The sequence below is a fragment of the Monodelphis domestica genome, chromosome 3 (assembly GCF_027887165.1).
Source record: "Monodelphis domestica isolate mMonDom1 chromosome 3, mMonDom1.pri, whole genome shotgun sequence".
Taxonomy (NCBI): domain Eukaryota; kingdom Metazoa; phylum Chordata; class Mammalia; order Didelphimorphia; family Didelphidae; genus Monodelphis; species Monodelphis domestica.
Window position 1 is genome coordinate 6,399,803 of NC_077229.1, and position 27,550 is coordinate 6,427,352.

The 27,550-nt window shown below is 45.6% G+C and overlaps 2 protein-coding genes across 2 annotated transcripts; both read left to right on the forward strand.

Moving 5' to 3' along the window:
• Positions 1 to 3,023: 3,023 nt before the first annotated feature.
• Positions 3,024 to 9,471, forward strand: LOC100010551 (zinc finger protein 345-like). Its single transcript, XM_007490584.3, has 4 exons — positions 3,024 to 3,207; positions 4,347 to 4,473; positions 5,899 to 5,997; positions 6,938 to 9,471. The coding sequence occupies exons 1-4, from the start codon at positions 3,148 to 3,150 to the stop codon at positions 8,938 to 8,940; spliced, it is 2,289 nt and encodes a 762-aa protein (XP_007490646.2). The 5' UTR covers positions 3,024 to 3,147; the 3' UTR covers positions 8,941 to 9,471.
• Positions 9,472 to 17,142: 7,671 nt separating this feature from the next.
• On the forward strand, positions 17,143 to 26,875 carry LOC130457882 (zinc finger protein ZFP2-like). The gene is made up of 4 exons (XM_056820387.1): positions 17,143 to 17,319; positions 18,749 to 18,875; positions 19,382 to 19,480; positions 20,950 to 26,875. Exons 1-4 carry the CDS (start codon positions 17,260 to 17,262, stop codon positions 22,743 to 22,745), a joined length of 2,082 nt encoding a protein of 693 aa, XP_056676365.1. The 5' UTR covers positions 17,143 to 17,259; the 3' UTR covers positions 22,746 to 26,875.
• The last annotated feature ends 675 nt before the right edge of the window (positions 26,876 to 27,550 follow it).

Below are 27,550 nucleotides of genomic sequence, written 5' to 3' on the forward strand. Positions count from 1 at the left end.
AAATTCTCCAGTGAGTTGGTCTTGTGTCTTGGTCCCTCCAAGCCAATGCCAGTCATGCCACTGATGTAACTTCCACCTTTATCATGAATGTCCTGTGTGCTATGGTGATTCAGCAGAGGCCTGCTTAGAGATAGGCTGTTCTGAATAGATCTTTGTTCTGAGTCTGGAAAGAGCGGGCTGAATTTACCACGCCTCTAGCTTGTACGTCATTGATATGTCAAGTCAATGTAAATCCACTGTATGCTGTTACATATGCATTATGTACCTCTTACCTCATTATCTTAATAAAAAGACAGGAACAGCTCCACTCCTCTCTCTCCATCTCTCTCTAACCTGGCTGCTGGCATATGGATTGCTCCTTCTCTGGAGCTCTATTATGGTCTCTAAGGATCTCCTTTCTTGGTTCTTTTGTTTCCCACTCAACAGGAGCTTAGGCTCCCCATCTATCCTACAGCCATTCTTGACCACCTCTATTCCTATCTAGGAATTGCTTTCCCTGACAGGGAAGAAGTTTTTGTTGGAGCCGTTTGCCCCACAGACACTGGGAAAGTCCATTTATCTTTTGGCAAATCCTAAATAATGATCTAGAAAGTATCTGTTGTGACAAGGAAATCACTTTAAAAGACTGATATATATTAATTTAAGGTCGCCAAGGAATCAGCTATGTAATTCCTAAATGAAAAAACTCAAGTCAGCCGTCAGCCTTTTTTGGAGTTTAATTACAATAGGAGTAAGAAAGGAATTAGAGATAGAGAGAGAGAAAGGGGAGAGAAGGGAATAGGGCTTAAATACCCCTTCTGTTTAGGCTGGGCCAAAAGGCCCAAGCCCTTAGATAGCTGGGGCAAAGAAAAGAGACCAGTCCCTATTACTCACGTGTCCAAAATGGAGAAACAGTCTCAGAGCCCCCACCTTCAGCTTCCTTCCGAGCAAGCCTTCTCAGAGCCCACACGAGCCACACCGACCAACTCTCAACTCCTCCCCCTGGAGTCTTCAGACCCTCCTATCTTTAAGGAAAACCCTCCAAGTTCCTCCCCTCAGTTCTCCCATCTACCAATCACTCTTCATCAATTTCCCTGTCAATGGAGGCTCTCGCTTAACCCAGGACCGCCCAGAGGTCTCTGGCTTTGCACATGTCTGTTGAAGTCATATTTTCAAATGATTAAATCTTTACTCCTTTGCTACAGCCCTTTCTAAATCCTGTTAACTTGAGTATGGTAGAGATTGGAATGATTAAATTTTGATCTAGGCTGCAGCCCTTACTCAATCCTGTTAGGACTGAATAGGGTGGAGATTTATTCCAAGTATCTCCATTGTATCAATTCTAAAATCAATCATGACTCAAAGAAATTCCTGTTCTATGCTTAAGCATAGGTCAAAGCCCTTTCCATTGTTCAGCAAAAGGTTTCTGTCCTAAAGTAATCTTAAGAAGGGAAGAGAAGGAACCTCCCATGCCAATGGGGTTCCCATTCCAATAGACTATCAGTAAGAAATTTTCCAAGTATGAAATATCCCAATGGTGAAATTTCCAACATTTATAAGTCTAAGGAAATTTGAGGTTTACACTGTTTTAAAGACTGTGAATTAGTACATTTCATAGTTGACATTCTTTTAGCTTCTCCAAATTGAAGAATTTGTTTTAGAGAGAGCAAATGTCTTTTCTGTGAATTGTATAAGCGAGGACTTGAGATCTCCGAAACCAAGCTGCAATGGTGTCTACCAAGAGTTGAAGACCTACGATTCATTCTATCTAGAGGTTCTAAGAGTATTTCCCCAAAACTTAGAGCAGACTTCCAAAAACTTAGTGCCCCAAGAGCCAAAAGTCAGGTAAGAGCCATACTTTGGACAATGGGTTTCTGTAGACAATGGATGACAGTCACAGAGGGAGGCCCACAGGGCTGCTCTTGTGCCCCCACCAGAGTTGGGTGGTCTCTGGCTGTACCCGGGTTCTTTCTATTCCTTCTCAGAGGAGAAAACTTCTGCAGGACCTTCTCCAAGTGTGTGAAGTGTTTGTTTTCATGAGCTGGAAATCATTTGCCTTTGAGGGAAGATTAAAGGTGTTCATTTGATAAAGTTGCCTCAAAAGAAGTCTGTACATTTCACGTTATTCTTAACTAGCTATTCCAAAGGATTCGCCTTTCTTAAGTAGAAAATTCAATTAAAGATGAGACTCTGTCAAGGCATCCTGGTCTGATGGCTCCCAATACTAAAGGCCCTGGAAGGGCTTCTCTCCATGGATGATTCTTCCCTTGCTGGCCTCAGGCCCGGGGCTGCTGCTCTGAATTCCTCTCTGCTGTCTCTGGGGCTCAGGAGGGGAGAATACACAGGCCTGCAGTGCGCATGGCCTGCCCTCCCCTGGGATGGGGGCGTTGGGGGCCCCCCAGGCCCTTCCCTGGACTCCAGCCTCTCCTTCCAGGCTTTGGGCCTGTCCAGGCTGAGCTGGGAGGCAGCCCTAAAGGGAGGCCCAAAGGGGGAGGCAGCAGGGGGGGTCCAGCACCCTCTGGGGGGCCCTCCTAGGCCTGCCAGCCCCCAGGAGCCCAGGAGGAGCTCTTTCCTGCAGGCATCCCCCAGGCCCGGCCCCCAGAAGCCTGGCTCTGCCCTCCCCCAGCAGGGGCTCCAGGATAGAGCATTCTGCTCCAGCTCTGAGGCCAGGAGACAGCTGGGAGGAGGGCGGGAATTCCCTGAACAGTGGATGACAAGCAGGGAGGGGCAGCCCCAAAGCCAGGGTCCCTCCTAACAAAGGCTTCTGGGAAGGGACTCATTGGTGAAGGAAGGGGTGGGGCCTGGGCGTAGGGGAGGGACGTCGAGGGCGGAGCCTAACAGAGAGGCGGGGCTCAGGCAAGGAGGCGGTGTCTGGGAGGGCCTTGGCAGGAGCGGAATGGAGGCGGGGCAGAGCGGGAATGGGTGGGGCCTAAAGCAAGGTGAGGTTGAGCTACTGGCTGGGGCAGAGGGAGGTGCACGCGGCAGGCTGGGCGCGCGCCAGCGAGGGGTGTGGCCTGGACAGGGGCGGGGCCTAGGCTGGGGCGGGCTTTCCGGGTTTTAAACTTGGCTTCCTCCATCCGGACCTCTCCTGCTTCTGGGCTCCTGCGCAGTTTGTCCTGTCCCGGAGGAGGTGAGGCGTCTGTCCTTCAGGGACCCCCCAGACCTGGCATGGAGAGCCTGGAGGAGTGCAGAGAGGACGCCGCGCTGGAGCCCTGCAGGACCCCCCAGGTAAGCAGCAGCGGCTTCTCCTGATGGGGAGGCTCAGGCAGCGGGTGTAGACGCTCCTCTCTCCTAACATGGAGCCTCAGGCCCCAGGTGTAGACACTCCTCTCTCTCCAGGGCTCCAAAGTCACTTGTTCCCCTTTTTCAACTCAAACCCTTCCCTGAAGCCCCGTCCTGGGGCTCCTGCTGGGCCTCTTCTTCAGGACAACCTGCAGCTCCTTCCTGGTTGGCTGCTTCTCCCCTGTGGACGGCAGGTTCCGGCTCCGGCCCGGCTCCCTCCCATCCTCCTGGGCCGAGAAGTTGGGTCTCATTTGGGCCCAGCACGTGCCCAGGCCCAGTTGGGAGGCTTCAGGCCAGGCTGGGGAAGCCAGAATGGCGAGGCCCAGAGGGAGGAGGACGTCCAGGAAGCAGGAGCAGCTGGTCTCGAGGCCGGGTTCTGGGTTCTGGGCTCCACCGAGGGCCCGGCTGGGATGGCTCACCTTCAGCAGGCATTGAGGCCTTGAAGGCCAGAATCAGGCCCGAGTGCAGGACACGGACAAGAAGGGCTCCTGAGCAGATGCAGAGGACACACTTCCAGGCAGGACGGGGATCCCCCATGGCTGCTCCAGCCCAGTCTGTCTCCACCCAATGTCCTAAAATGGCGCCTGACCCCATGTCCCCTCCAGCCTGTCTGTGGACGGGCCTGGAGTCAGGGAGGGGACCAGCTCTGACCCTGTCTGTGTGACCATGAACAACCCCCCCCACCCTTCTAAGCCTCAGTTTGCTCATCTGTAAATAGGGACAAGGAGGACTTGCCTTTCCCAGTGGGTGGTGAGAGAAGTGTTGGCCAGACCTTGGCTGTCACCAGTCATGTGCATGGCGTCTCCCCATTAGACTGGGGGCTCCTTGAGGCCAGGCTCTGTGTTGGCCCTTCTTTGTATGCCCAGGGTTGGCCCAGAGCCTGGCACAGGACAGACTCTTCCTCAGTGCTGGCTGACTGGTCAGTGGCTGTTCTTTCTGTCCTGATTCAGAATCCAGACCAGCCAGAGGGTGGGAGCCCAGGCTGGGGTCCAAATCAGCCCTTGTCCTTCCTGCCCACTTCCCTTCCCCTCCCAGGGCCCTCTGGGCTGTGGTCCCGGGCTGAGCCGATTTATATGTTCTTTCAGGCCTCCGTGACGTTCAAGGATGTGGCCGTGGACTTCACCTGGGAGGAGTGGAGGCTCCTGGACCCTTCCCAGAAGGAGCTGTTCTGGGAGGTGATGCTGGAGAACTACAGGAACCTGGTCTGCCTGGGTGAGGAGGGCTCCTCTGGGCCTTGGGATCTGCCCATGGAAGGGAATCTCCTTCCTTCTTCTGGGACGTGTCCAGGGTACATCTGGGATTCTCTGGCCTGTAATGGCCTGAGCCCTTCTTATGCTAACCAGGCCAAAAGCCAGGCTGCCCCTGCTGTGAAAGGCTCTCCTTTTGTTTGTCCAGCAATGAAGGACTTTACTGCATGGTTCCAGCCCAGCTCTTCTCCCTTAGGCCACAGGGGCCTTCTCAAGGCTTAGAGGAAGTACTTGAAGTTAGCCAAGCTCCCAATACCTCAGTATTGTGACAAGGAAATCACTTTAAAAGACTGATATATATTAATTTAAGGTCGCCAAGGAATTCAGCTATGTAATTCCTAAATGAAAACTCAAGTCAGCAGTCAACCTTTTATGGAGTTTAATTACAAACAGGAGGAAGAAAAGTATGAGAGAGAGAGAGAGAGAGAGAGAGAGAGAAAAGGGAATAGGCTTAAATACCCCTTCTATTTAGGTTGGGCCAAAAGGCCCAAGCCCTTAGATAGCTGAGGCAAAGAAAAGAGATCAGTCCCTATCCCTCACGTGACCAAAATGGAGAAACAGTCTCAGGGGCCTCCACCTCCAGCTTCCTTCAGAGCAAGCTTCTCAGAGCACAACCTCTCAGAGGAAAACCTCTCCAACCAACCCCCCCTAGTCCTCAGACCCTGCTATCTTTAAGGAAACCATCCAAGTTCCCTCCCCTCAGTTTTCACATCTACCAATCACTGTCCATGCCTTCCCTGTGCCAATGGTGGCTCTACCTTAACCCAGGACCGCCCAGAGGTCTGTGGCTTTGCACATGTCTGTTGAAGGTCATATTCTCAAATAATTAAATCTTGATCCTTTGCTACAGCCCTTCCTAAATCTTTTTACCCTGAGTAGGGTGGAGATTGGAATAATTAAATTTTGATCTATGCTGCAGCCCTTCCTAAATCCTGTTACCCTGAGTAGGGTGGAGATTGAAATAATTAAATTTTGATCTATGCTGCAGCCCTTTCCATTGTTCAGCAAAAGGTTTCTGTCCTAAAGTAATCTTAAGAAGGGAGGAGGAGGAACCTCCCTTACCAATGGGGTTCACCTTCCAATAGAGTTCCCACTATCAGTATGAAATTCCCTACAAGCATGAAACCTTCCAATGGTGAAATTTCCAACATTCACAAGTCTAAGAAATTTTAAGGTTTACAGTATTGAATGGATCAAATGAACCCTTGTCTTTCAGAACCCCCCTCCATTCCTTGTTCAAGTCCTGTGTCTTCCCAGGAAAACAAACCAGAGTAGCCTTGAGATAGTTTCTCTAAGCACCTCCATGGCACTCAGGCTCTTTACTAGCTTGTTCCTAAGGACATGAGATATCATCCTCCATCTTCATATCTTTGCCCTTTCCCATGACTAGGCCTTCCTAATGCCAATAAGGATGTGAGGATCTCTGAGCTGGAGTCAGGGGAACCACATTGGATTCCAACTGGTGGTGTCCTAAGAAGCTGCTGGCCAGGTGAGTGAGGGAGTGGCTGAATGCCTGACCCTGGTGAGGACACAACAACCCATACACAGCTCTGCTGGTCATTCATCTCTCAGCCCCGAGAGAATGTGCTCCTGGGTGATCCCCTCAGTGACCTTCTGGGCCAAGAACTCCTCTCCCTGCCACAGATCTCACATAGAATTCCTTCCTGCCCCCTCCACTTTCAATGATTTTGTCTCAAAAGGTATGGATAGAAATGACCAGGTTCTGCTGGTACCTTCACAGTATGGAAAAGAAATTCCACTGTGGGTGGAGCTCTGGGTTGTCTTAATCTTTTGTGGAATGCAAAATGGAATTCTTCAGTGTCAGAGCTACACATGAATTCTTTTCCTTAGACCCCCTGATCATATTCTCATGACTCCTTCCAGAGGTCTAATTCAGGTGAAGATTTTGCCAGGTGTGTGTGTTCTTTTACAGCCCTTCTTTGTTGGCCTTGAGAGTTTTTCCTGACCCGGCCCTTCCTTGGGCTCTTCTTTTTAAATCTTTACCTTGTGTCTTAAATTGTTGCTAAGTATTGCTTCTGAGACACCCTTGCGTGCCTATGTCTTTGTCTAGAATGGATTTCAATAGTGTATATATATGTATATATATATACATAAACATGTACAGACACATATATTACAGGTTATGTTGTTCATATATAGTGTAGGACAGCCAACAGTCATCCCCACCTACAATGATTCTGAGGTCCCTGCATCAGTTTTCCCACCTTCAGCTAATTTAATATTATTGACCCATATCAAAGAATAAGCTTGGTGAATTCAAAGAAATTTTAGAAGACACATCAACTGATTTCCATTTATATGAAAACAACAAGGACAGTGTTTATAGCAGCCTAATTATTGGGGAAAGTGACGGCTAGAAAAAAGCTGATTCGTCCAAGGAAAAGCTCTGTTCATATTCTTTCTTTCAGGTTGGGAATCCAGGCCTCAGACCAAAGAGTCAGCTCCCAAGATGACTGTGAAACCCAAGATTTCTGTGAAAGTATTAAGCCAGGAAAAGTTCTTGGAGGATGATCCAAGAATCTGCAAGATGGAGAAAGTCTGGGAGTGTGATGGCAGATTGAAGAAAAAGCAGAGCATGGAGAGGAAACCTTCTAGAGGAATAAAAATAATCCAAGCAGAACCTCCCAATGAGGCTGGAGGCTCTGAATATGGTAAATACAGTCAGACCCCTAGCCCAGAGCCAGGCCTTTTTCCACAACAGGGAGCATCTCTAGTTATGCAGGGCCAGAAAGGAGATAACCAGAGAGAAAGTTCCACCATGTATTTGAACCAAGGACAATGTGATCAAATCCATTCCAGTAAGAAATATCCTAATAAGGTTACAAAATGTCAGAAAGTGTTGGGTCATGATTTGGGCTGCATAAAAAAACGTGGAATTCTTTCTGAAGAGAAAGTTCATGAAACGGGGAATTCATTCCCTCGTATTAATGAATGTGGTCCACACCAGACAACCTATAGGGGGAAAAAGCGTGATGAATTAACTAAACATAGGAAGACAGGTCGTGCTAAACAATACTCTCTTCATCAGAGTAGAGAGAGATGGTACAAATGCAATGAATGTGGAAAGGCCTTCCAGCAAAAGGGGCAACTTAAAGCACATTACAGAACTCATACTGGAGAGAAACCCTTTAAATGCAGTGAATGTGGAAAGGCCTTCCAGCAAAAGGGAGCCCTTGAAGCACATTACAGAATTCATACTGGAGAGAAACCTTTTGAATGCAGTGAATGTGGTAGGGCTTTCTACCAAAAGACAGATCTTATCCGACATGTTAGGATTCATACTAGAGAGAAACCTTTTAAATGCAGTGAATGTGGTAGGGCTTTCTGCCAAAAGATAGATCTTATCCGACATGTTAGGATTCATACTGGAGAGAAACCTTTTAAATGCAGTGAATGTGGGAAAGCCTTTTCTAGAAGCACAAACCTAACTTTACATCAGAGATCTCATACTGGAGAGAAACCATATGAATGCTATGAATGTGGGAAGACATTCCGGTCAAGCTCTCACCTTTCAGAACACAGGAGAACTCATGAAGGAATAGGACTTCATGAATGCAACGTGTGTGGGAAAACATTCTCTCGGAAGTATAATCTTACTAATCACAGTAGAATTCATACTGGAGAGAAACCCTATGAATGCAGTGAATGTGGAAAGACCTTCCTCCTAAAATCAAGTCTTACGTTCCACTTCAGAATTCATACTGGAGAGAAACCTTTCAAATGCAGTGAATGTGGAAAGGCCTTTTACAGTAAGTCAGACCTTGCCAAGCATAGCAGGATTCATGCTGGAGAGAAACCCTATGAATGCAGTGAATGTGGAAAGGCCTTTTCCAGTAAGTCATATGTTACCCACCATAGCAGGATTCATACTGGAGAGAAACCCTATGAATGCAGTGAATGTGGAAAGGCCTTTTCCAGTAAGTCATATGTTACCCACCATAGCAGGATTCATACTGGAGAGAAACCCTATGAATGCAGTGAATGTGGAAAGGCTTTTTCCATGGCTGGAAAACTAAAACAACATCAGAGTACTCATACTGGAGAGAAACCCTTTGAATGCAATGAATGTAGGAAGACATTCCGAAGAAATTCTCACCTTTTAAGTCATCAGAGGAGAATTCATGGAGGAATTAAACTTCATGAATGCAATGTATGTGGGAAAGCATTCTATGGGAAGTTTGAACTTACTATTCACAGTAGAATACATACTGGAGAGAAACCCTATGAATGCAGAGAATGTGGAAAGGCCTTTTCCAGGAAGTCAGGTCTTACCAACCATAGCAGGATTCATACTGGAGAGAAACCTTTTCAAAGCAATGTTTGTGGAGAAAGTTTTCTCTGGAGAAGCTTACTGACCCTACACCAGACAATTCACAGTGGAGAGATGAGAGAGACTAGCTCTACCAAATAATTGAAAGGACCCCAGGACAGGTTGGGGGAGATGAGAAAATAGGTTTGGGGTTCAGGATGGCCAGAGATAAGCTGGTAGCTAATCAAGGCAAAGTTTATTGATTATGCTTTCCATTATATAGAGAGTCTGAAACAGGCTAAGGTCTTGGGTGAGCTTTTTACATTCTCAGTGGAAGGTAATGGTTTACAAGTTTGGTACAAAGGGTTTGCATTGAATGTAGACAGTTTTCTATAGGCTGATAAATCAATGTCAATATGTAACTACCTAACTGAGATGGCCAGAGAATGCTTGCATCAGTAGTTTTTGGAAGAACATGCTGTTACAGCAGGAGGTGTGGAAAAGGAGGGGTTTGAAGCCTCAGTCTACATGTCTAACTTTAGCTGAGCTATGGTTTCAGTTTTACTGAGGGTCTGCTTCGTCCAGAGCTTGCTCTTAGGGTCTCAGACTTTTTCTCTTTTTACCTAAATTAGATAGGAGGATAAACTGAATAAATGCTTGATTTCATTTTTGCTTTCTGAGGTGGAAGCAGGGTATTTGTCATTTGTCTTTATTGCTTTCTTTCTCTCTGTCTGTCTCTCACTTTATATATTTTATACTCTTCTATTTCATTCCTTCCTGACCCAGTCCCTTTTTTTCAGCCTGGAATGCCTCTAGGACATCAAGGGGAACAATAATCAAAGGAAAGATTGAGAGTATCCAAGCAAAGGAAGATACGATTCCCCAGATCCTCAATACAATCCAGAAACCTGAAACTTTATCAGGGCCATTCCACTGTCCTCTACACCCATCCAGGGGTTATTCCACTTCATATAATGACTCTGTCCATTCCCATGGTGACACTATATGGAATATCCTTCAATTGACACCATCATGTCTTAGGAGATACGTTTCTGAGCTACAGTTCTTTGGGCCAGAACCAGCATTCCCTCTCATACAACAAAGCTCACTCTCCCACAACAGTTGCAGGGGCAGAAAGCAGCCTCTGGAACGAGGTCTTGCAGAGAGAATTGCTCTTGATATATCTAAAGGACAATCAAAGAGTTCAGACAGGAAAGATGAGGCCCAGTGGAAAGGGCAGCCACCACCACTAGCAGGGACAGCAAAAGGCCCTCATTCAGAAATACGTAGAATCAGAAGACAAAGATTTCTGGTCCAAAGGAAAGCAGAGAAATCTGAGCTCAAAGGGAAGAAGAATGCTGAGACCTCAGGGCCAAGGAGAGCAGACAGCTTCTTTGTTTGGAACTTACCTACACTGGGTGGTTCCTGGTAGTCCCCACTGCCCTCTACCTGTGTTGTCTCTGAACTCCTGAAATCACAGATATCCCCAAGTAGGACCCAAGGCCAGGACCTCAGGACTGTGATATTGAAATCACTTTAAAAGACTGATATATGTTAATTTTAGGTCGCCAAGGAATTCACTTATGTAATTCCTAAATGAAACACTCAAGTCAGCTGCCAAATGTAATGGTGTTTTAATTACAAACAGGAGAAATTAAGTTATTTTTTGGGGGGAGGGGTGGAGAGAGAGAGAAAATGGGAGAGAAGGAAATTAGTTTAAGTCAGACCTACTCTGGCTCAGGCTGAGCAGGCTTTAAGGCCTTGGGTTAGCCAAGGCAGGGAAAGGGATCAGATCTGATCACTCACGTGACCAATCTGAAGGAAATCAGTCTGCAGGTTCCTCCAACTCCAAGCACCAGCCTCCAACTGAACTCTAGCCCTCCTCCCAGGAAGTCCCAAGAATTCCAGAGGCTGTTTTCTACCTCACTTCCTGTGTCTCACATGTGCCAATGGTGGCTCTAGCTTGACCTAGGACTGCCCAGAGGTTTGTCCTTTTTTTGCACATGTCTGTTAAGGGCCATATTCTCAAATAGTAAATCTTGAGTCAATCTCAAGAATTTCAAGTTTGCTGCAGTCTTCCTAACCTTGTTACACTGAGTAGGATGGAGAATGCAGTTTCCAAGACCTGATTCTGTTATTCCAAGTATCTCTATTGTTATTGATCAGGAAATAGCTAAAATTAATCTTCTAAAGAATGGTCTGAATAGGGTGGAGTAGTTTTGAAATTCCCAGGACCCTGCCTGCCTCTCCAAGCCCTGCCCTCTGTTATCTGGAATGCCACTGCCAGTAGAATGAGCCCTCTTCAGCCTAGACTCTTCCCAGGCATCTAAACCACCCCAGCACTTGATATTGTACTTGGGCAGTCACCTACAAGGCTGGTCACTCTGAGAACTTCCCCCTCACTCTCCTTCCTTCTTCCCTTAGTCCCTCCCATACTCTTTAAGTATCCGGGCAACACTAGGCTCTTTCTAGTTCCTCACAGGAGACTCTCCATCTCCTGACCTTATTCTGGGATTCCTCTCCCTCCTCCCCAGCTTTCATTACTTTCCACACTAGTCTCTGCCTCCTCAGTGCTGGATTCCTTCAGGTCTGAACGAAAAATTCATCTTCTACAAGAAACCTTTATTGACCCACCTTTTGTTTGACTTCCTACAATTTATCTTGTACATATTGAAAGGAAAATTGTTTTATGGTCTTTATATTACTGATCATGAAACAAGGGATCACCCAGAATTCTTCAGAGAAGTAACTGCAGGGACAAATTGTAAGTTAGACTCGGTTATTCCATTAATCATGTACAAGATATCAAGTATAATACAATGCCGGCCACAGTATCGAGAGGGATGCAGTTTGGTGGTTTGTGGGGTTTTCCTTAATGGACTTCCCTGACCAGCAGGGTCCCACAAGGTGTAATGGTAGAAATTTTAGGCTTCTGGGATAGGTTATGAGCACTGTAATGGTTAAAAATGTGGCTACAGGATTTATGTAATATTAAACAATGGCCGCCAAGGAATTTACTTATGAAATTCCTAAAATGAAACACTCAAGTCAGAATGAAGTTTATGGAGGTTTAATCACACTGGAAGTAGAGAAAGGAGAGGGAGAGAAGGAGAGAAGAGAAAAGGGAAAGGGGCTACTCAACCTCTGACCAAGGCAGAGGGAGTTTTAGGCCCAAAGGGCCAAAGTGGAAAGAATCAGTCCTTAACTCACGTGAGTGATCTGAAGGAAAGCTGTCTGCGGGCGTCCTCCCTGTCCAAGCTCCTAACACCAACTCCCTGTCTCGCTCTCTCCACAGGAAGTGAGCGAATTCCAGAGGCTGTTCCCTACCTCACTTCCTGTGTCTCACAAATGCCAATGGTTGGCTCTAGCTTGGCTTAGGACAGCCCAGGTGGACAGTTAGTTATTTCTGATTTGTCATTGATTAGCACATGCCCGTGTAGTGTGGGTGTGCACAATTTTTGGGTGCTAGACCAAGATGGAGACTTTTAAAATTCACAATCCCCCCTGATGATGATTGGGAGACTAGTCTCCCTAATTGATCACTAAACATAAGCATACTGCACCCCAAAAATTTCTAACTATAAGTGTATACAAAAATTTTTTCCACTAAGAGGAAAATTATAATAGTTGTAAATATGGGGAAATAGAGGAGAGAGAAAGACAGCAAACCAATGTTTTGCTGGGCGCATTGACAAAAGCCAATTAGGGGGCAGTCCCCTTTGGCATAAGAGTGTACATTCAAAAAATGTTCAATCAACCACACCCCAAGGTTCATTCTGGATCTTCCTGTAGTGAAAAGGTTTAGATATCTTTCTGCAAAAAGTTCATTCTCTGGATTCAGTTAGTTAACAAGCTTCTTCTCTGAAGATTTCTCTCTCGAACAAAATTTAAATCTTGGATTTGATTAAATACAATCCCCCCTGAAGAAAGTGTTGAAAAAACACTGAGTCCAGCTGAGGATTCAAGTTTTAGTTGTGGGGGTGTGTGAGTTAATCCAAAAGAAAAACAAAACAAAATGAAAATAAAAACTCAAAATCAAAAGAAAAAAAGGGAAAAAATTAAGGGAAAAATATAGACCCTATATATATATACATATATTTATATTAAAGAAGAATTCAAAATCAGTATCAAAAATAAAAAAATCTATGTATACAAAATTTGAGAAAGCAAGAATAAAAAAAATTTTTTTTTTCTCCACAGGTCCCTGTATTAGGGTCCAGTTAAGTAATTTCTAATCCCACAAGTCTGTAGGACAGAATGCAGCATATTTTACTTCCCCATTTGCAGCCAAGGCTACAGGAAGTTGCCATACTATAGGAGAGAAAAAAGAGGACCAGATTCTTATTTTATATCTAGGGAAGTGTCATCCCCTCGTCTGATTTTACCTTCGTTCTCAGGAATGGATGGAGCCAGGATGGTAGCCAACCTTTGGTACTTGTCTATAGGTACTTTCACGAAGAGTGTGGATACAGGGAAGGCCTACATCTTAACGTCTGTCAAGTGTCGCAACCCCGAGTCTCACACTAGGTTCAAGTCCTTAGTATTGGCTTAGAAATGCATTAATTCTACCTGGATTGGTCTTTGATTTTTAGACCTGTGAGCTCTTTTGGCATTATCCAGGTTATCTCTGTGCTCCTTTTTTGATCTCATGCCTAGAATCAGACACAAACATTAATCATAGTCCCACAACAATTATCAATAAATGGCAGGTTCCCATAGTCTAAAGCTGTTTGGGTGTGTATTAATAATAACAGCAAGTATATATATTTAAACTAATATTGTAGAATAAAAATTAATATTGATCATATGTACCTTAAGTACATAGAAATGAGAAAAAGGGGAAAAATAAAATGATGTAAAAATAATAATAATAATAAAATAAGGAAAAGAGAAAAAAGGAAAAAAGGAAAAATTAAATTTAGGAATTCAATGTGTCAAAAGCAGAATAAAACAGTTCCACTTGTCAATGGGTAGTTATCTCCAATGCATGTATAGGATACAGTCAATCAGTCTCAACAGAAGATGCTCTCTTTACATGAGAACAGTGAATCCAAGAGTCCTTTTTTCCAACCTTTATAGATGTTGGAGTAGTTAACAATATTTGGAATGGTCCTTCCCAGGAAGGCTGGGTTGCTCCTGTACGCTGGAAGTTCTTTATATACACGTTGTCTCCTGGGTTCAGGTCGTGAAGTGAAAAGTCTAGTGGTCCAGCTTGTACTGCAGCTCCAGATTCATGTAGCTCACGCAGTTTGTGCTGTAATTCCTGTATATAGGAAGCAATAGTAGTATCTCCCCCTAATAGCGATGTATAAGCCGGGGAGAAAGGCTTAGCCTGTATAGGCGGATGTCCAAAAAGCATCTCAAATGGTGAGATATGTAAGTCTCCTCTAGGCCTGCTTCTAAGATAAAATAGTGCCAGAGGGAGAATTTCAGGCCATTTTAAATGGGTCTCAGTGCATAATTTTCCAATCATAGTTTTAAGTTCTTTGTTCATCCTCTCAACTTGGCCTGAACTCTGGGGATGATATGGAACATGGAATTTTGGAGTTATCCCCAAGCAAGAATATATCTGGTTTAGAACAGAATCAGTAAAATGACTCCCCCTATCGGAATCAATACATGCTGGTAGGCCAAAGCGAGGAATAATTTCTTTTAAAAGCACCTTAGCAACAAAAGCTGCTGTGGCTCGGGCTGTAGGAAATGCTTCCGGCCATCTGGTCAGTTGGTCTACTATGACCAAACAAAATTTATATTGTCCAGCCTTTGGCATCGTTATAAAATCTATCTGCAGGTGCTCAAAAGGTGTGTAAGCCAGAGGACTTCCACCAAAGGCTTTGCCACGAAAGGCATGTTGGTTATATGCCTGGCAGGTACAGCAGGATGAACACACTTTAGAGGCTATGGTAGTTATACCAGGGGCTATCCATACTCTCTTAACAGAGTCCACGATGCCCTGGGTACCAAAGTGGCCATTATTATGAACAGATTGGCAAATTTGGTGATAGAAACTTCTAGGGAGCAGGGGTTTTCCTTCAGATGACACCCAGACTCCATTGATCTGTTTTGCTTTGAATTTCTGTTTCCATTTTTCCACTTCCTTCTCATCATAGGAAAGTGATAAATTTGAGTCATCAGTAGTTGTTAATGTTAAAAGTAATTCAGGCCCTTCTATGGCTGCAGCTTTGCAGCAGCATCTGCTCGGTCATTTCCCCTAGAGACAGGGTCGGTGCCACCTGTATGGGCTGAGCAATGAACTACAGCTAGGGCTTCAGGCAGCTGAAGAGCAGAAAGGACTTCATTAATAATTTCAGCATTAGCTATGGATTTTCCAGCTGAGGTTAAAAATCCTCTCTGGAGCCATAGCATCCCGACTGAGTGACAAATGCCAAAAGAATATCTAGAATCCGTATAAATTGTTGCCTTTTTATCCTTGGCAATTATACAGGCATGTTTCAGAGCTATGAGTTCTGCTCCTTGAGCGCTAATGTTAGAGGGCAATGAGGCTGACCACTCAGTGGCAAATTCTGAGACTACAGCAGCTCCACTGTAGCTGATGCCATCCCTCATGAAAGAAGAACCATCAGTAAATAAGATCAGGTCTGAGTTCTTTAAGGGAGTGTCCAAGAGATCATCTCGAGGCTTTTCTGCCATGGACACTAGTGTTTCACAACTGTGTAAAGGTTCTCCTGAAGTTGGTAAGTCTGGAAGCAAGGTGGCAGGATTAAGCGTTGAACAGCGTTTCAAAGTAATGTTTTCATTATTTAGCAAGGTTATTTCATACCTTGTAATTCGCTGATCAGAAAATGCCTGTGTTCTCTGTCTTAGCAATAATGCTTCTACCTCATGTGGACACATAATTGTCAATGGGCATCCTAATACTAGATCAACGGTTTTTGTCACTAGTAAAGCAGTAGCAGCCACTCCTCTAAGGCATGGTGGTGCTCCTGAAGCTATTGGGTCCAGCTGGGCTGAATAATAAGCAACTGGACACTGAGAAGGCCCCAGAGTCTGAGTTAAAACGCCTGAGGCTACTCCTCTTTCATCTCAGTTGGCTTACTAGGGAGTTTCCCACTGACAAGTTACTGGTTTGTGAAATGGAGTCACTGAGGTAGACTGAAGCTTGATGTACTTGTACTTACTGTATGGGCCTCTGTGATTGATGTGTGCCGGCTTCATGAGAAAGGTTTGGGCTTGGCCTGTAGCTGCGGTTTTGCTGGGAATTATGTACCTGAGTAAAAGTTAACCCATGATAGTCTTCTTGGGATTGGGTTTGAGGCTCTGATCTTTTTGGTGATGTTTTGGGGAATTGGGGTGCAGGCACTTTGCTCCTGCATTATTTCTTTTGAGACTAGAGGGATAATAATCCTGTCAATGTCATGTAAGGGGCGTTGATGAAAGAGGTCATGTACTGGGTGGGCAATCACATCTGGCCAAGGACCACTCTGTGGCCTCCCCAGCTACCACTCGAGACTCTGTCTGATGGCTCCCAGCACTAAAGGCCCTGGAAGGGCTTCTCTCCCTGGAGGATTCTTCCTTTGCTGGCCTCAGGCCCTGGGACTGCTGCTCTGAATTCCTCTCTGCTGTCTCTGGGGCTCAAGAGGGGAGAACACATAGGTCTGGGCTGGGCATGGCCTGCCCTCCCCTGTGATGGGGGTGTTGGGGGCCCCCCAAGGCCCTTCCCTGGACTCCAGGCTCTCCTTCCAGGCTTTGGGCCTGTCCAGGCTGAGCTGGGAGGCAGCCCTAAAGGGAGGCCCAGAGGAGGCCTCTAGGGAGGTGGCTGGACCTGCCCTCAGGGGAGGCAGCAGTGGGGGGGTGCAGCACCCTCTGGGGGGCCCTCCTAGGCCTGCCAGCCCCCAGGAGCCCAGGAGGAGCTCTTTCCTGCAGGCATCCCCCAGGCCCGGCCCCCAGAAGCCTGGCTCTGCCCTTCCCCAGCGGGGGCTCCAGGAGAGAGAATTCTGCTCCAGCTCTGAGGCCGGGAGACAGCTGGGAGGAGGCGGGAATTCCCTGAGGGGTGGATGACAAGCAGGGAGGGGCAGCCCCAAAGCCAGGGTTCCTCCTAACAAAGGCTTCTGGGAAGGGACTCATTGGTGCAGGAAGGGGTGGGGCCTGGGCGTAGGGGAGGGACGTCGCGGGCGGAGCCTAACAGAGGGGCGGGACTCAGGCAAGGAGGCGGTGTCTGGGAGGGCTTTCGCAGGAGCGGAATTGAGGCGGGGCGGAGCGGTAATGGGTGGGGACTAAAGGAAGGTGGGGTTGAGCTACTGGCTGGGGCTGAGGGTGGTGCACGCGGCAGGCGGGGCGGGCTCCAGGTCTGATCAGGGGCGGGGCCCAGGCCGGGGCGGGCTTTCAGGGTTTTAAACTTGGCTTTTCCGGTTCCCTTTGGTTCCTCCATCCCGCCCTCTCCTGTTCCTAGGCTCCTGCGCAGCTTGTGCTGTCCCGGGAGGAGGTGAGGCGTCTGTCCTTCAGGGATCCCCCAGACCTGGCATGGAGAGCTTGGAGGAGTGCGGAGAGGACGCCGCGCTGGAGCCCTGCAGGACCCCCCAGGTAAGCAGCAGCGGCTTCTCCTGATGGGGAGGCTCAGGCAGCGGGTGTAGACGCTCCTCTCTCCTGATGGGGAGTCTCAGGCCCAGGTGTAGACACTCCTCTCTCTCCCGGGCTCTAAAGTCACCCCTTTTCAACTCAAACCCTTCCCTGAAGCCCCGTCCTGGGGCTCCTGCTGGGCCTCTTCTTCAGGACAACCTGCAGCTCCTTCCTGGTTGGCCGCTTCTCCCCTGTGGACGGCAGGTTCCGGCTCCGGCCCGGCTCCCTCCCGTCCTCCTGGGCCGAGAAGTCGGGTCTCTTTTGGGCCCAGCACGTGCCCAGGCCCAGTTGGGAGGCTTCAGGCCAGGCTGGGGAAGCTGGAATGGCGAGGCCCAGAGGAAGGAGGACGTCCAGGAAGCAGGAGCAGCTGGTCTCGAGGCTGGGTTCTGGGTTCTGGGTTCTGGGCCCAGGGCGGCCCACTGTCAGCAGGCATCGAGGCCTTGAAGGCCAGAATCAGGCCTGAGTGCAGGACACGGACAAGAAGGGCTCCTGAGCAGATGCAGAGGACACACTTCCAGGCAGGACGGGATCCCCCATGGCTGCTCCAGCCCAGTCTGGCTCCAGCCATTGTCCTAAAATGGCGCCTGACCCCGTGTCCCCCTCAGCCTGGGTTCTGCTCTCTTGACAGCCCAACAGAGACTCCTTTGGGCCTTCACAGGCCTCCACAGCCTGGCTGCCTCCCCATGGCCAGGCCTCCATCACCTCCTCCTCCTGTATTCTTCCAGGCAGCCTGAGGCCTTGGTGGAGGCCCTCCATCACCCCCATGTCCCGTCTCTTGGTGTCCCCATCCGGTTCCTCAGTGCCTGGCATGTGCTTGGCCCCTCACAAGTGCCTGTTGCTGGTTCTGCTGCCTTTGGGAGATGTCCAAAGGGGAAGCTGAGCTGTTGAGTGGGAGGCAGCATGGCCTGCTGGGAAGGGCTGTGGACAGGCCTGGAGTCAGGGAGGGGACCAGCTCTGACCCTGTCTGTGTGACCATGAACAATCCCTCCCCCCTTCTGAGCCTCAGTTTGCTCATTTGTAAATAGGGACAAGGAGGACTTGCCTTCCCGAGGGGGTGGTGAGAGAAGTGTTGGCCAGACCTTGGCTGTCACCAGTCATGTGCATGGCGTCTCCCCATTAGACTGGGGGCTCCTTGAGGCCAGGCTCTGTGTTGGCCCTTCTTTGTATGCCCACGGCTTGACCCAGAGCCTGGCACAGGACAGACTCTCCCTCAGTGCTGGCTGACTGGTCAGTGGCTGTTCTGTGTGTCCTGACTCAGAATCCAGGACAGCCTGAGGGTGGGAGTCCAGGCTGGGGTCCGAATCAGCCCTTGTCCTTCCTGCCCACTTCCCTTCCCCTCCCAGGGCCCTCTGGGCTGTGGTCCCGGGCTGAGCCCATTTATATGATATTTCAGGCCTCCGTGACATTCAAGGATGTGGCCGTGGACTTCACCTGGGAGGAGTGGAGGCTCCTGGACCCTCCCCAGAAGGAGCTGTTCTGGGAGGTGATGCTGGAGAACTACAGGAACCTGGTCTGCCTGGGTGAGGAGGGCTCCTCTGGGCCTTGGGATCGGCCCATGGAAGGGGATGTGCTTCCTTCTCTTGGGCCCTGTCCAGGGTGCAGCTGGGATTCTCTGGCCTGTAATGGCCTAAGCACTTCTTATGCTAACCAGGCCAAAAGCCAGGCTGCCCCTGCTGTGAAAGGCTCTTGTTATGTTTGTCTAGTGATGAAGGGCTTTACTGTGTGGTCCCAGCCCAGCTCTGCCCCCTCAGGCCACAGGGGCCTTCTCAAGGCTCAGGGGTAGTACTTGAAGTCAGCCAAGCTCCCAATAACTCAGTATTGAATGGATCAAATGAACCCTTCGTCTTGCAGAACCCCTCTCCATTCCTTGTTCCAGTCCTGTGTCTTCCCAGGAAAACAAACCAGAGCAGCCTTGAGATGTTTTCTCTAAGCACCTCCATGGCACCCAGGCTCCTTTACTAGCTTGTTCCTAAGGGCCTGGGAGATCATCCTCCCTCTTCATCTCTTTGTCCTTTCCTATGACTAGACCTTGCTGATTCAAACAAGGATGTGATGATGTCTAAGCTGGAGTCAGGGGAACCACATTGGATTCCAACTGGTGGTGTCCTAAGAAGCGGCTGGCCAGGTGAGTGAGGGAGTAGATGAGTGCCTGACCCTGGTGAGGACACAACAACCCATACACAGCTCTTCTGGTCATTCATCTCTCAGCCCACAGAGAATGGGCTCCTGGATGATCCCCTCAGTGACCTTCTGGGCCAGGAACTCCTCTCTCTGCCACAGATCTCACATAGAATTCCTTCCTGCCTCCTCCACTTTCAATGATTTTGCCTGAAAAAGTATGGATACAAATGACCAGGTTCTGCTGGTACCTTCATAGTATCAAATAGAAAAAACACAGAAGTATTAAATAGTCAAAATCACTCTTTAATCAAGGGAAAAAGGGGTTAACACTACTGAGTTACTACAACAGAGCTGCTCCCCAGTACTGCACAGAGTCTGGATGCCCTGGTCACTGAACCCTGGGAGTGCCACCAACTCAGGATGGACTCTGAGGAACAAAAGAATTTGGGGAACCTATATACAACACTAGATGACTTGGGGGGTTTAGGATTAGAGGGACAGTAGATTGACTTTACAATGGACACAAAAGAGAAAGACTCAGACCAGGGCTGGGCTACCTTGGTAATGGACCTTAGCCTAGGGGGAGAAACCATAGGGACAAAAAAGATACTTAATATTGGATGGGATTCTGTGTTCCCAACCAAACTACCAGGAAGTCCATTGTCTGGTGAAGTGAGACCCTCCCTCAGGGGTAAACCTCTCCTGTGACAAGGTCAAAACCTGGGGTTTCCACCTTTAAACTAAGTAAACAAGGAATTTTATATTTCCATGTTGACAATAGTATCAGAAAGAAATTCCACTGTGGGTGGAGTTCTGGGTTGTCTTAATCTTTTCTGGAAAGCAAAATGGAATTCTTCAGTGTCAGAGCTACAAAGAGCTACACATTTCCTTAGATCCCCTGATCATATTCTCATGTCTCCTTCCAGAGGTTTAATTTAGGTGAATATTTTTCCAGGTGTGTGTGTCCTTTTATAGCCCTTCCTTGTTGGCCTTGAGAGTTTTTCCTGACCTGGCCCTTCCTTGGGCTCTTCTTTTTAAATCTTTACCTTGTGTCTTAAATTGTTGCTAAATACTGCTTCTGAGACACTCTTGTGCGCCTATGTCTTTGTCTATAATGAATATCAATACTAGATGTATACATAAACATGTATAGACATATATATTCTAGAGAATATATATTCCAGGTTATGTTGTTCATATATAATATAGGGCAGCCAGCAATCATCCCCACGTACAATGATTCTGAGGTCCCTGCATCAGTTTTCCCAACTTGAGCTAATTTAATATTATTGACTCATATCAAAGGATAAGCTTGGTGAATTCAAAGAAATTTTAGAAGACATGTAAACTGATTTCCATTTACATGAAAACAACAAGGACAGTATTTGTGGCAGCCTGATTATTGGGAAAAGTGACTCCTAGACAAAAGCTGATTCATCCAAGAAAAAGCTCTGTTCATATTCTTTCTTTCAGGTTGGGAATCGAGGCCTCAGAACAAGGAGTCAGCTCCCAAGATGAATTTTTCTGTGAAAGTCTTATTCCCGGAAAATTTCTTGGGGGATGATCCAAGGATCTACAGGATGGAGAAAGCCTGGGAGTGTGATGGCAGATTGAAGAGAAAGCAGAGCATGGAGGGGAAACCTTCTAGAGGAATAATCCAAGCAGAACCTCCCAGTGAGGCTGGAGGCTCTGAATATGGTATATACAGTCAGACCTCTAGCCCAGAGCCAGGTCTTTTTCCACAACAGGGAGCATCTATAGTTATGCAGGTCCAGAAAGGAGATAACTTGGGAGGGAGTTCCACCATGTATTTGAACCAAGGACAATGTGATCAAATCCATTCCAGGAAGAAATGTCCTAATAAGGTTACAAAATGTCAGAAAGTGGTGGGTCCTGATTTGGGCTGCATAAAAAAATGTGGAATTCTTTCTGAAGAGAAAGTTCATGAAAGGGAGAATTCTTTCCCCGGAAATGATGAATTTGGTCCACACCTGACAACTGATAGGGAGACAAAGTTTAATGAATTAACTAAACAGAGGAAGACAGGTCGTGCTGAACATTACTCTCATCGTCAGAGTAGAGAGAGACGGTACAAATGCAATGAATGTGGAAAGGCCTTCCAGGAAAAGGGATATCTTAAAGCACATTACAGAATTCATACTGGAGAAAAACCTTTTAAATGCAGTGAATGTGGTAGGGCTTTCTGCCAAAATATAGATCTTATCCGACATTTTAGGATTCATACTGGAGAGAAACCTTTTAAATGCAGTGAATGTGGTAGGGATTTCTGTCAAAAGACAGATCTTATCCAGCATTTTAGGATTCATACTGGAGAGAAACCTTTTAAATGCAGTGATTGTGGGAAAGCCTTTTCTAGAAGCACAAGTCTAACTTTACATCAGAGATCTCATACTGGAGAGAAACCATATGAATGCAATGAATGTGGGAAGGCATACGGGTCAAACTCTCACCTTTCAGAACACAGGAGGAAAACTCATAAAGGAACAGGATTTCACGAATGCGACATATGTGGGAAAACATTCTCTGGGAAGTATAATCTTACTAATCACAGTAGAATTCATACTGGAGAGAAACCCTATGAATGCAGTGAATGTGGGAAGACCTTCCGCCTGAAGGCAGGTCTTACATTTCACTTCAGAATTCATACTGGAGAGAAACCTTTCAAATGCAGTGACTGTGAGAAAGCCTTTTCTAGAAGCACAAGCCTAAATATACACCAGAGATCTCATACTGGAGAGAAACCATATGAATGCAATCAATGTGGGAAGACTTTCCGCTCAAACTCTCACCTTTCAGAACACCGGAGGAGAACTCATGAAGGAACAGGACTTCACGAATGCAATGTATGTGGGAAAGCATTCTCTCGGAAGTATAATCTTACTAATCACAGTAGAATTCATACTAGAGAGAAACCCTATGAATGCAGTGAATGTGGAAAGACCTTCCGCCTGAAGGCAGGTCTTACATTTCACTTCAGAAATCATACTGGAGAGAAACCTTTTCAATGCAGTGACTGTGGCAAAGCCTTTTCTAGGAGCACAAACCTAACTATACATGAGAGACTTCATACTGGAGAGAAACCCTATGAATGCAGTGAATGTGGAAAGACCTTCCGACTGAAGTCAAGTCTTACATTTCACTTCAGAAATCATACTGGAGAGAAACCTTTTCAATGCAATGACTGTGGGAAGACATTCCGGTCAAGTTCTCACCTTTCAAGACACAGGAGAACTCATGTAGGAACATGACTTCATGAATGCAATATATGTGGGGAAGCATTCTCTGGGAAGTATGATCTTACTACTCACAGTAGAATTCACACTGGAGAGAAACCCTATGAATGCAGAGAATGTGGAAAGGCTTTTTATAGAAAGCAAGACCTTATCAACCATAATAGGATTCATACTGGAGAGAAACCTTTTCAATGCAATGTTTGTGGGAAAAGTTTTCTCTGGAGAAGCTTACTGACTCTACACCAGACAATTCTTACTGGAGAGATGAGAGAGACTAGCTCTACCAAATAATTGAAGGGACCACAGGACAGGGTGGGAGATGAGAAAATAGGTTTGGGGTTCAGGATGGCCAGAGGTAAGCTGGTAGCTAATCAAGGCAAAGTTTATTGATTATGCTTTCCATTATATAGAGAATCTGAAACAGGCTAAGGTTTTGGGTGAGCTTTTTATATTCTCATTGGAAGGTAATGATGTACAAGTTTGGTACAAAGGGTTTAATTAACCTCATTGAATGTAGACAGTTTTCTATAGGCTGATAAATCAATGTCAATATGTAACTACCTAACTGAGATTGCCAGAGAATGCTTGCATCAGCAGTTTTTGGAAGAAAATGCTGTTACAGCAGGAGGTGTGGAAAAGGAGGGGTTTGAAGCCTCAGTCTACATGTCTAACTTTAGCTGAGCTATGGTTTCAGTTTTACTGAGGGTCTGCTTCGTCCAGAGCTTGCTCTTAGGGTCTCAGACTTTTTCCCTCATACATCTGCTCTCTTTTTACCTAAATTAGATAGGAGGATAAACTGAATAAATGCTTGATTTCATTTTTGCTTTCTGAGGTGGAAGCAGGGTATAGACATTTGGGTCTGAATACCACGGACCAGGAGTATGTACTGAAAGAATGACAAGGAATAGGGTTGTGGAGGGGGAATGATATCAGTTACAGATGCAATGGACGGGGATCCTTGGAATAGTTGGACTGGGGTAAAACAAAGGGTGAGGAAGCCACTTATTAACATAAAATTGGGAAAATGTTTTATGGAGAAGTGGCTTAGTTAAGATTCATCAGTCTTGGGGAGAATTGTTCTGACATATGAACTGTTCTTTTGGCTTATCCCCAAGTCATGGGTTCTGTGGCTTGGGTCCTCAGGGTGGTCATTTGTGTTCTTCATACTCCATTGTTCACAAAGGTCCTCTGTCACATATGTCTGTTGCTTCTGGCTTGATGACTTGGTGTGGATCCACTTGGTGTGGTATTAGGAAAAACCTCAACCCCAATGTTATATAATTAAAAACACAACAACCTGATAGTTCTGGGATGGGTCATGTTCCTTTCAAACCCAATATGGTTGGTATAGATTTCCTATGGTATTTTAGTTTTCTGACCAATTTGCCTACTCTTTGATTACTCTAAAATGAATCATTTTTCTAGCTTTGTTAGTTACTTGGAAGAGAACTAACATTATCCTCATAATTTTTTTGAACTCTGTCATAACCCATTTACCTTAAACTTTTAGTTCATAGTACAAGTCATAAAACACATTTTCAGTTTTTGTAGACTCATGCTTGCACATAGTATGTGTTTTGGTAACACTCAATACATAACAATTTAGTCAAAATCATTTTCTTTTTTAAGTAGTTATACCTATGACATGTTAATTAGAGATTAATCAGAGTCTTGGTGACCTAATGTCATTGTTAAAATAGTTTTTGAGTCTGGTTTGTTTAAAAATTTGGAGATGTTCAGTGCACAATTTGCATTTGGTGTAAAGATACATTCTAGATTTTTCCCATAAAATGTACAATCTTTCTTTTCTGCTATTTGCATATAAGTGTTGAGTAGTTTATTCAACTGCTAATGTTTATTTAAATTTCTTTTTTACTGATATGTGCCATTTTTAAAATGTCTGTTTACTTGTGGCTTTGGTTACAGTATTATTTTTTTATACCAGATCAAAATTTTATGAAGCTCCTAATTAGCACCTTGGTTTTTAATTTTCTGTTTACTGTGAAGACAGGGTTAATAAGTTTGGGGTGTGGGGGGCAGCTGGGATGCTCTGTGGATTGAGAGCCAGGCCTAGAGATGGGAGGTTCTAGGTTCAAATCTGGCCTCAGAAACTTCCCAGCTGTGTGACCCTGAACAAGTCACTTGACCCCCATTGCCTAGCCCTTACTACTCTTCTGCCTTGGAACCAATATACAGTATTGATTCCAAGATGGAAGGTAAGGTTTTTTTTTTTTTTTAAGTTTGTAGGAAATTCTGAGTCTTTAGCAACTTTATCTAAAAGTTGTCCTGCTGGTGATTTTATCTTGGCTTCATATCCCAGTTGTAAATGTTAAATTTAATGCTTGGACTTAAATTATATGAAATAATGTGAACACTGAAATTATGATATCTCAAGTCAGTTTATTTACCAAAATAGAGGGGGGGAAACAATAAAGTAGAGAAACATGAAAGAGGTGTGTGTGAATGTGAGATTGTGTGTGTGAAAATGTGAAAGAAAATACCTATACTAGTCCTCAGCCAGGAAGGCTGGAAGTGAGTAACCACAAAGCCTCCTCCAAGATGGAAGCTAGTCTCTTAGGAAACTAGGAAGGGATTCAGCCTTTTCACTCATTCAACAAAGTAGTCCAGGAGCCTGAATCTAAGTTAAAGTCATGACCCAAGGCACAGTCTCCAGGGTGAAGTTCCCTTGAAGACTATCTCCAGGAGACTCTACTTTAGGAGACTGACCCAGCAGAAGGATTTCCTGGTTTTTTGGGTGGTTTCCTGTTCCTGTCTTTCTTCACAGGGACCAATCACAATTTCCAAATTGTGCAGCCCTGCCCAAGGTCAGTGTATGTGGGATTGACTTCTACCTCTAGAGGTGTTAAATCTTCTCCTAGGATTCACATGTTTCTGTGTTGTCACACAGTTTGTGGGTTGCAAACCAATATAATGGAAGAGATGAGTGGAAGGAGGGAGAGGACAGAGAAGGGAAAGGAGAGTTTCTGAGTTGTCACCTACTTTAGCACATGGGTTGCAGATATCCCCTCAGTTAAGGTTAAGTAAGGGTAAGGATTTCACTTATAATGAATCATGAAGATATTAAAGACATATTCCAAAGCTGACTACTGAGCAAAGTGCTCATGGACCAGACTTATGGATATATTTCTAATTTACAGGATTGATTTTTGAATGCTTAAATTGGTTGGGTATTGTGGAAAAGAGAAATTGGGAAAGCCTGCAAAAAACAGGAATAGCTGGGATGATGATCTGTCATTCAAAGGAGAGTATTTGGAATGTGACTCAGAGAGAGCAGTTGGAGGCAGACCAACTGAAGGCTGGACCTTTTGGCTGGAAAGAGGGAAGAAGGTTCTCTTGGCTTTGGAGACTGAAGCCTGAAGAGGTCTTTGGCTTTGAAAGACAGAAGAAAGAAGGACAAAGTCCAGCTCTCTCTCTCTGATTTGCTCTGTTGTGATGGTGATTGAACTTCTACACCTATCAGTCATTTCTCCAAATTGAACTATATTCCATCATCTTTCAACCTAAGACTCATCCTAGTATTAGGGAAACCCCCAAACCCTCTTCCCTTTCATTTTCTTATCCTTCCCTGTCTTCCCCAGTAAATCTCTTACATAAGATAGAGAAGAGAAAAAGAGTATTTCATTTGAGACATCATAAACTCACTGTTGAGTTGATTAGAGAGATCAATAAGAGAAGCAACAGGAAGGGGGGAGGCAAGAAGGGAGGAAAGGAATATTGACAGCCTGATCTGTAGTTATCAATCACTTCAAATAGGCTCTTATTACAGTATTAAATTTTGCTGAACTTCGAAATCAAGTCTTTACTGTGATCTGCAGTCTGGAAGGCTGGCATGCGACAATAGCTTCTTTGTAATGTCAACGACCTAAACTCAGAATCAGAGTGAGAGGTTGCCAGTGTTCTGAAGGAAGAAGGACTTTGAAAGGAGCTTCTGGTCTGGGCACTGGCTTTGCCACTGTGTTGGTATCCGTTCCTTTATCTTGTTGTTGATGGCCAATATGATGCTAATATTTCTGTCATGACACCTGTTAGATTGACACGCCGCAACCCCCATTCCTACTTTCTTGAATAAAGGCAGTTCAGCTGAGTCACTCTGGAACCTCTGACAGGCTGACGTGATGATGCCATGCTTATGTCTAGTCTTTGTGTTTCTTGTTTCTCTGACTCTTCCATGTCTCATTCTCTCTAATCTATAAGTTTACCCTGTTACTTTCCAGCTGCCAGACTTCTTTCACCCACACAAGAATTTGATGTCTGAGCTGAACTCTACAAAAATCAAAATGAGTATGTGATTTAAATATAAAGTGATATAAGTAAATTAGGGGACCACAAAATGCTTACCAGTTATATCTGTGGAGAAGAGAATAGAGATCATTGCAATATCTAAAATGGATAATTTTGGTTATTGTTATTTTGATAAGTTTTTGTACAAACAGATCCAATGCAACCAAGATTAGAAGGGAAATATCAAACTGGGAGGAAAATTATAATTTCTTGATGAATGCCTCAATTCTCAAATATATGAAGAACTAAGTAAAATTTATAAGAATCCAAGTCATTCCCCAGTTGATAAATGGTCAAAGGTTATGAATAGGCAGTTTTCAGATTAAAAAATGAAAGCTATCAATAATTGGAAAAAAATGTCTTAAATTCCGCTTGATTTGAGAAAAGCAAATTAAAAGAACTCTGAAGTACCACCTCACTCATATCAGATTGATCAATAGGACAGTAAAGGGCAATGATAAATGTTGGAGTGGATGTGGCAAAATTGGGACACTAATACATTGCTGTTGTAGTTGTGA

What these genes read in the sequence shown, in the direction of transcription:
- LOC130457882 (XM_056820387.1), top strand. Translation starts at nt 17,260, where the DNA reads ATGGAGAGCTTGGAGGAGTGCGGAGAGGACGCCGCGCTGGAGCCCTGC. An exon ending in AGCCCTGCAGGACCCCCCAG is followed by an intron (nt 17,320 to 18,748) that starts GTAAGCAGCAGC and finishes ATGATATTTCAG; the next exon opens with GCCTCCGTGACATTCAAGGA. An exon ending in CCTAAGAAGCGGCTGGCCAG is followed by an intron (nt 19,481 to 20,949) that starts GTGAGTGAGGGA and finishes TCTTTCTTTCAG; the next exon opens with GTTGGGAATCGAGGCCTCAG.
- LOC100010551 (XM_007490584.3), top strand. Translation starts at nt 3,148, where the DNA reads ATGGAGAGCCTGGAGGAGTGCAGAGAGGACGCCGCGCTGGAGCCCTGC. An exon ending in CAGGAACCTGGTCTGCCTGG is followed by an intron (nt 4,474 to 5,898) that starts GTGAGGAGGGCT and finishes TCCCATGACTAG; the next exon opens with GCCTTCCTAATGCCAATAAG. An exon ending in CCTAAGAAGCTGCTGGCCAG is followed by an intron (nt 5,998 to 6,937) that starts GTGAGTGAGGGA and finishes TCTTTCTTTCAG; the next exon opens with GTTGGGAATCCAGGCCTCAG.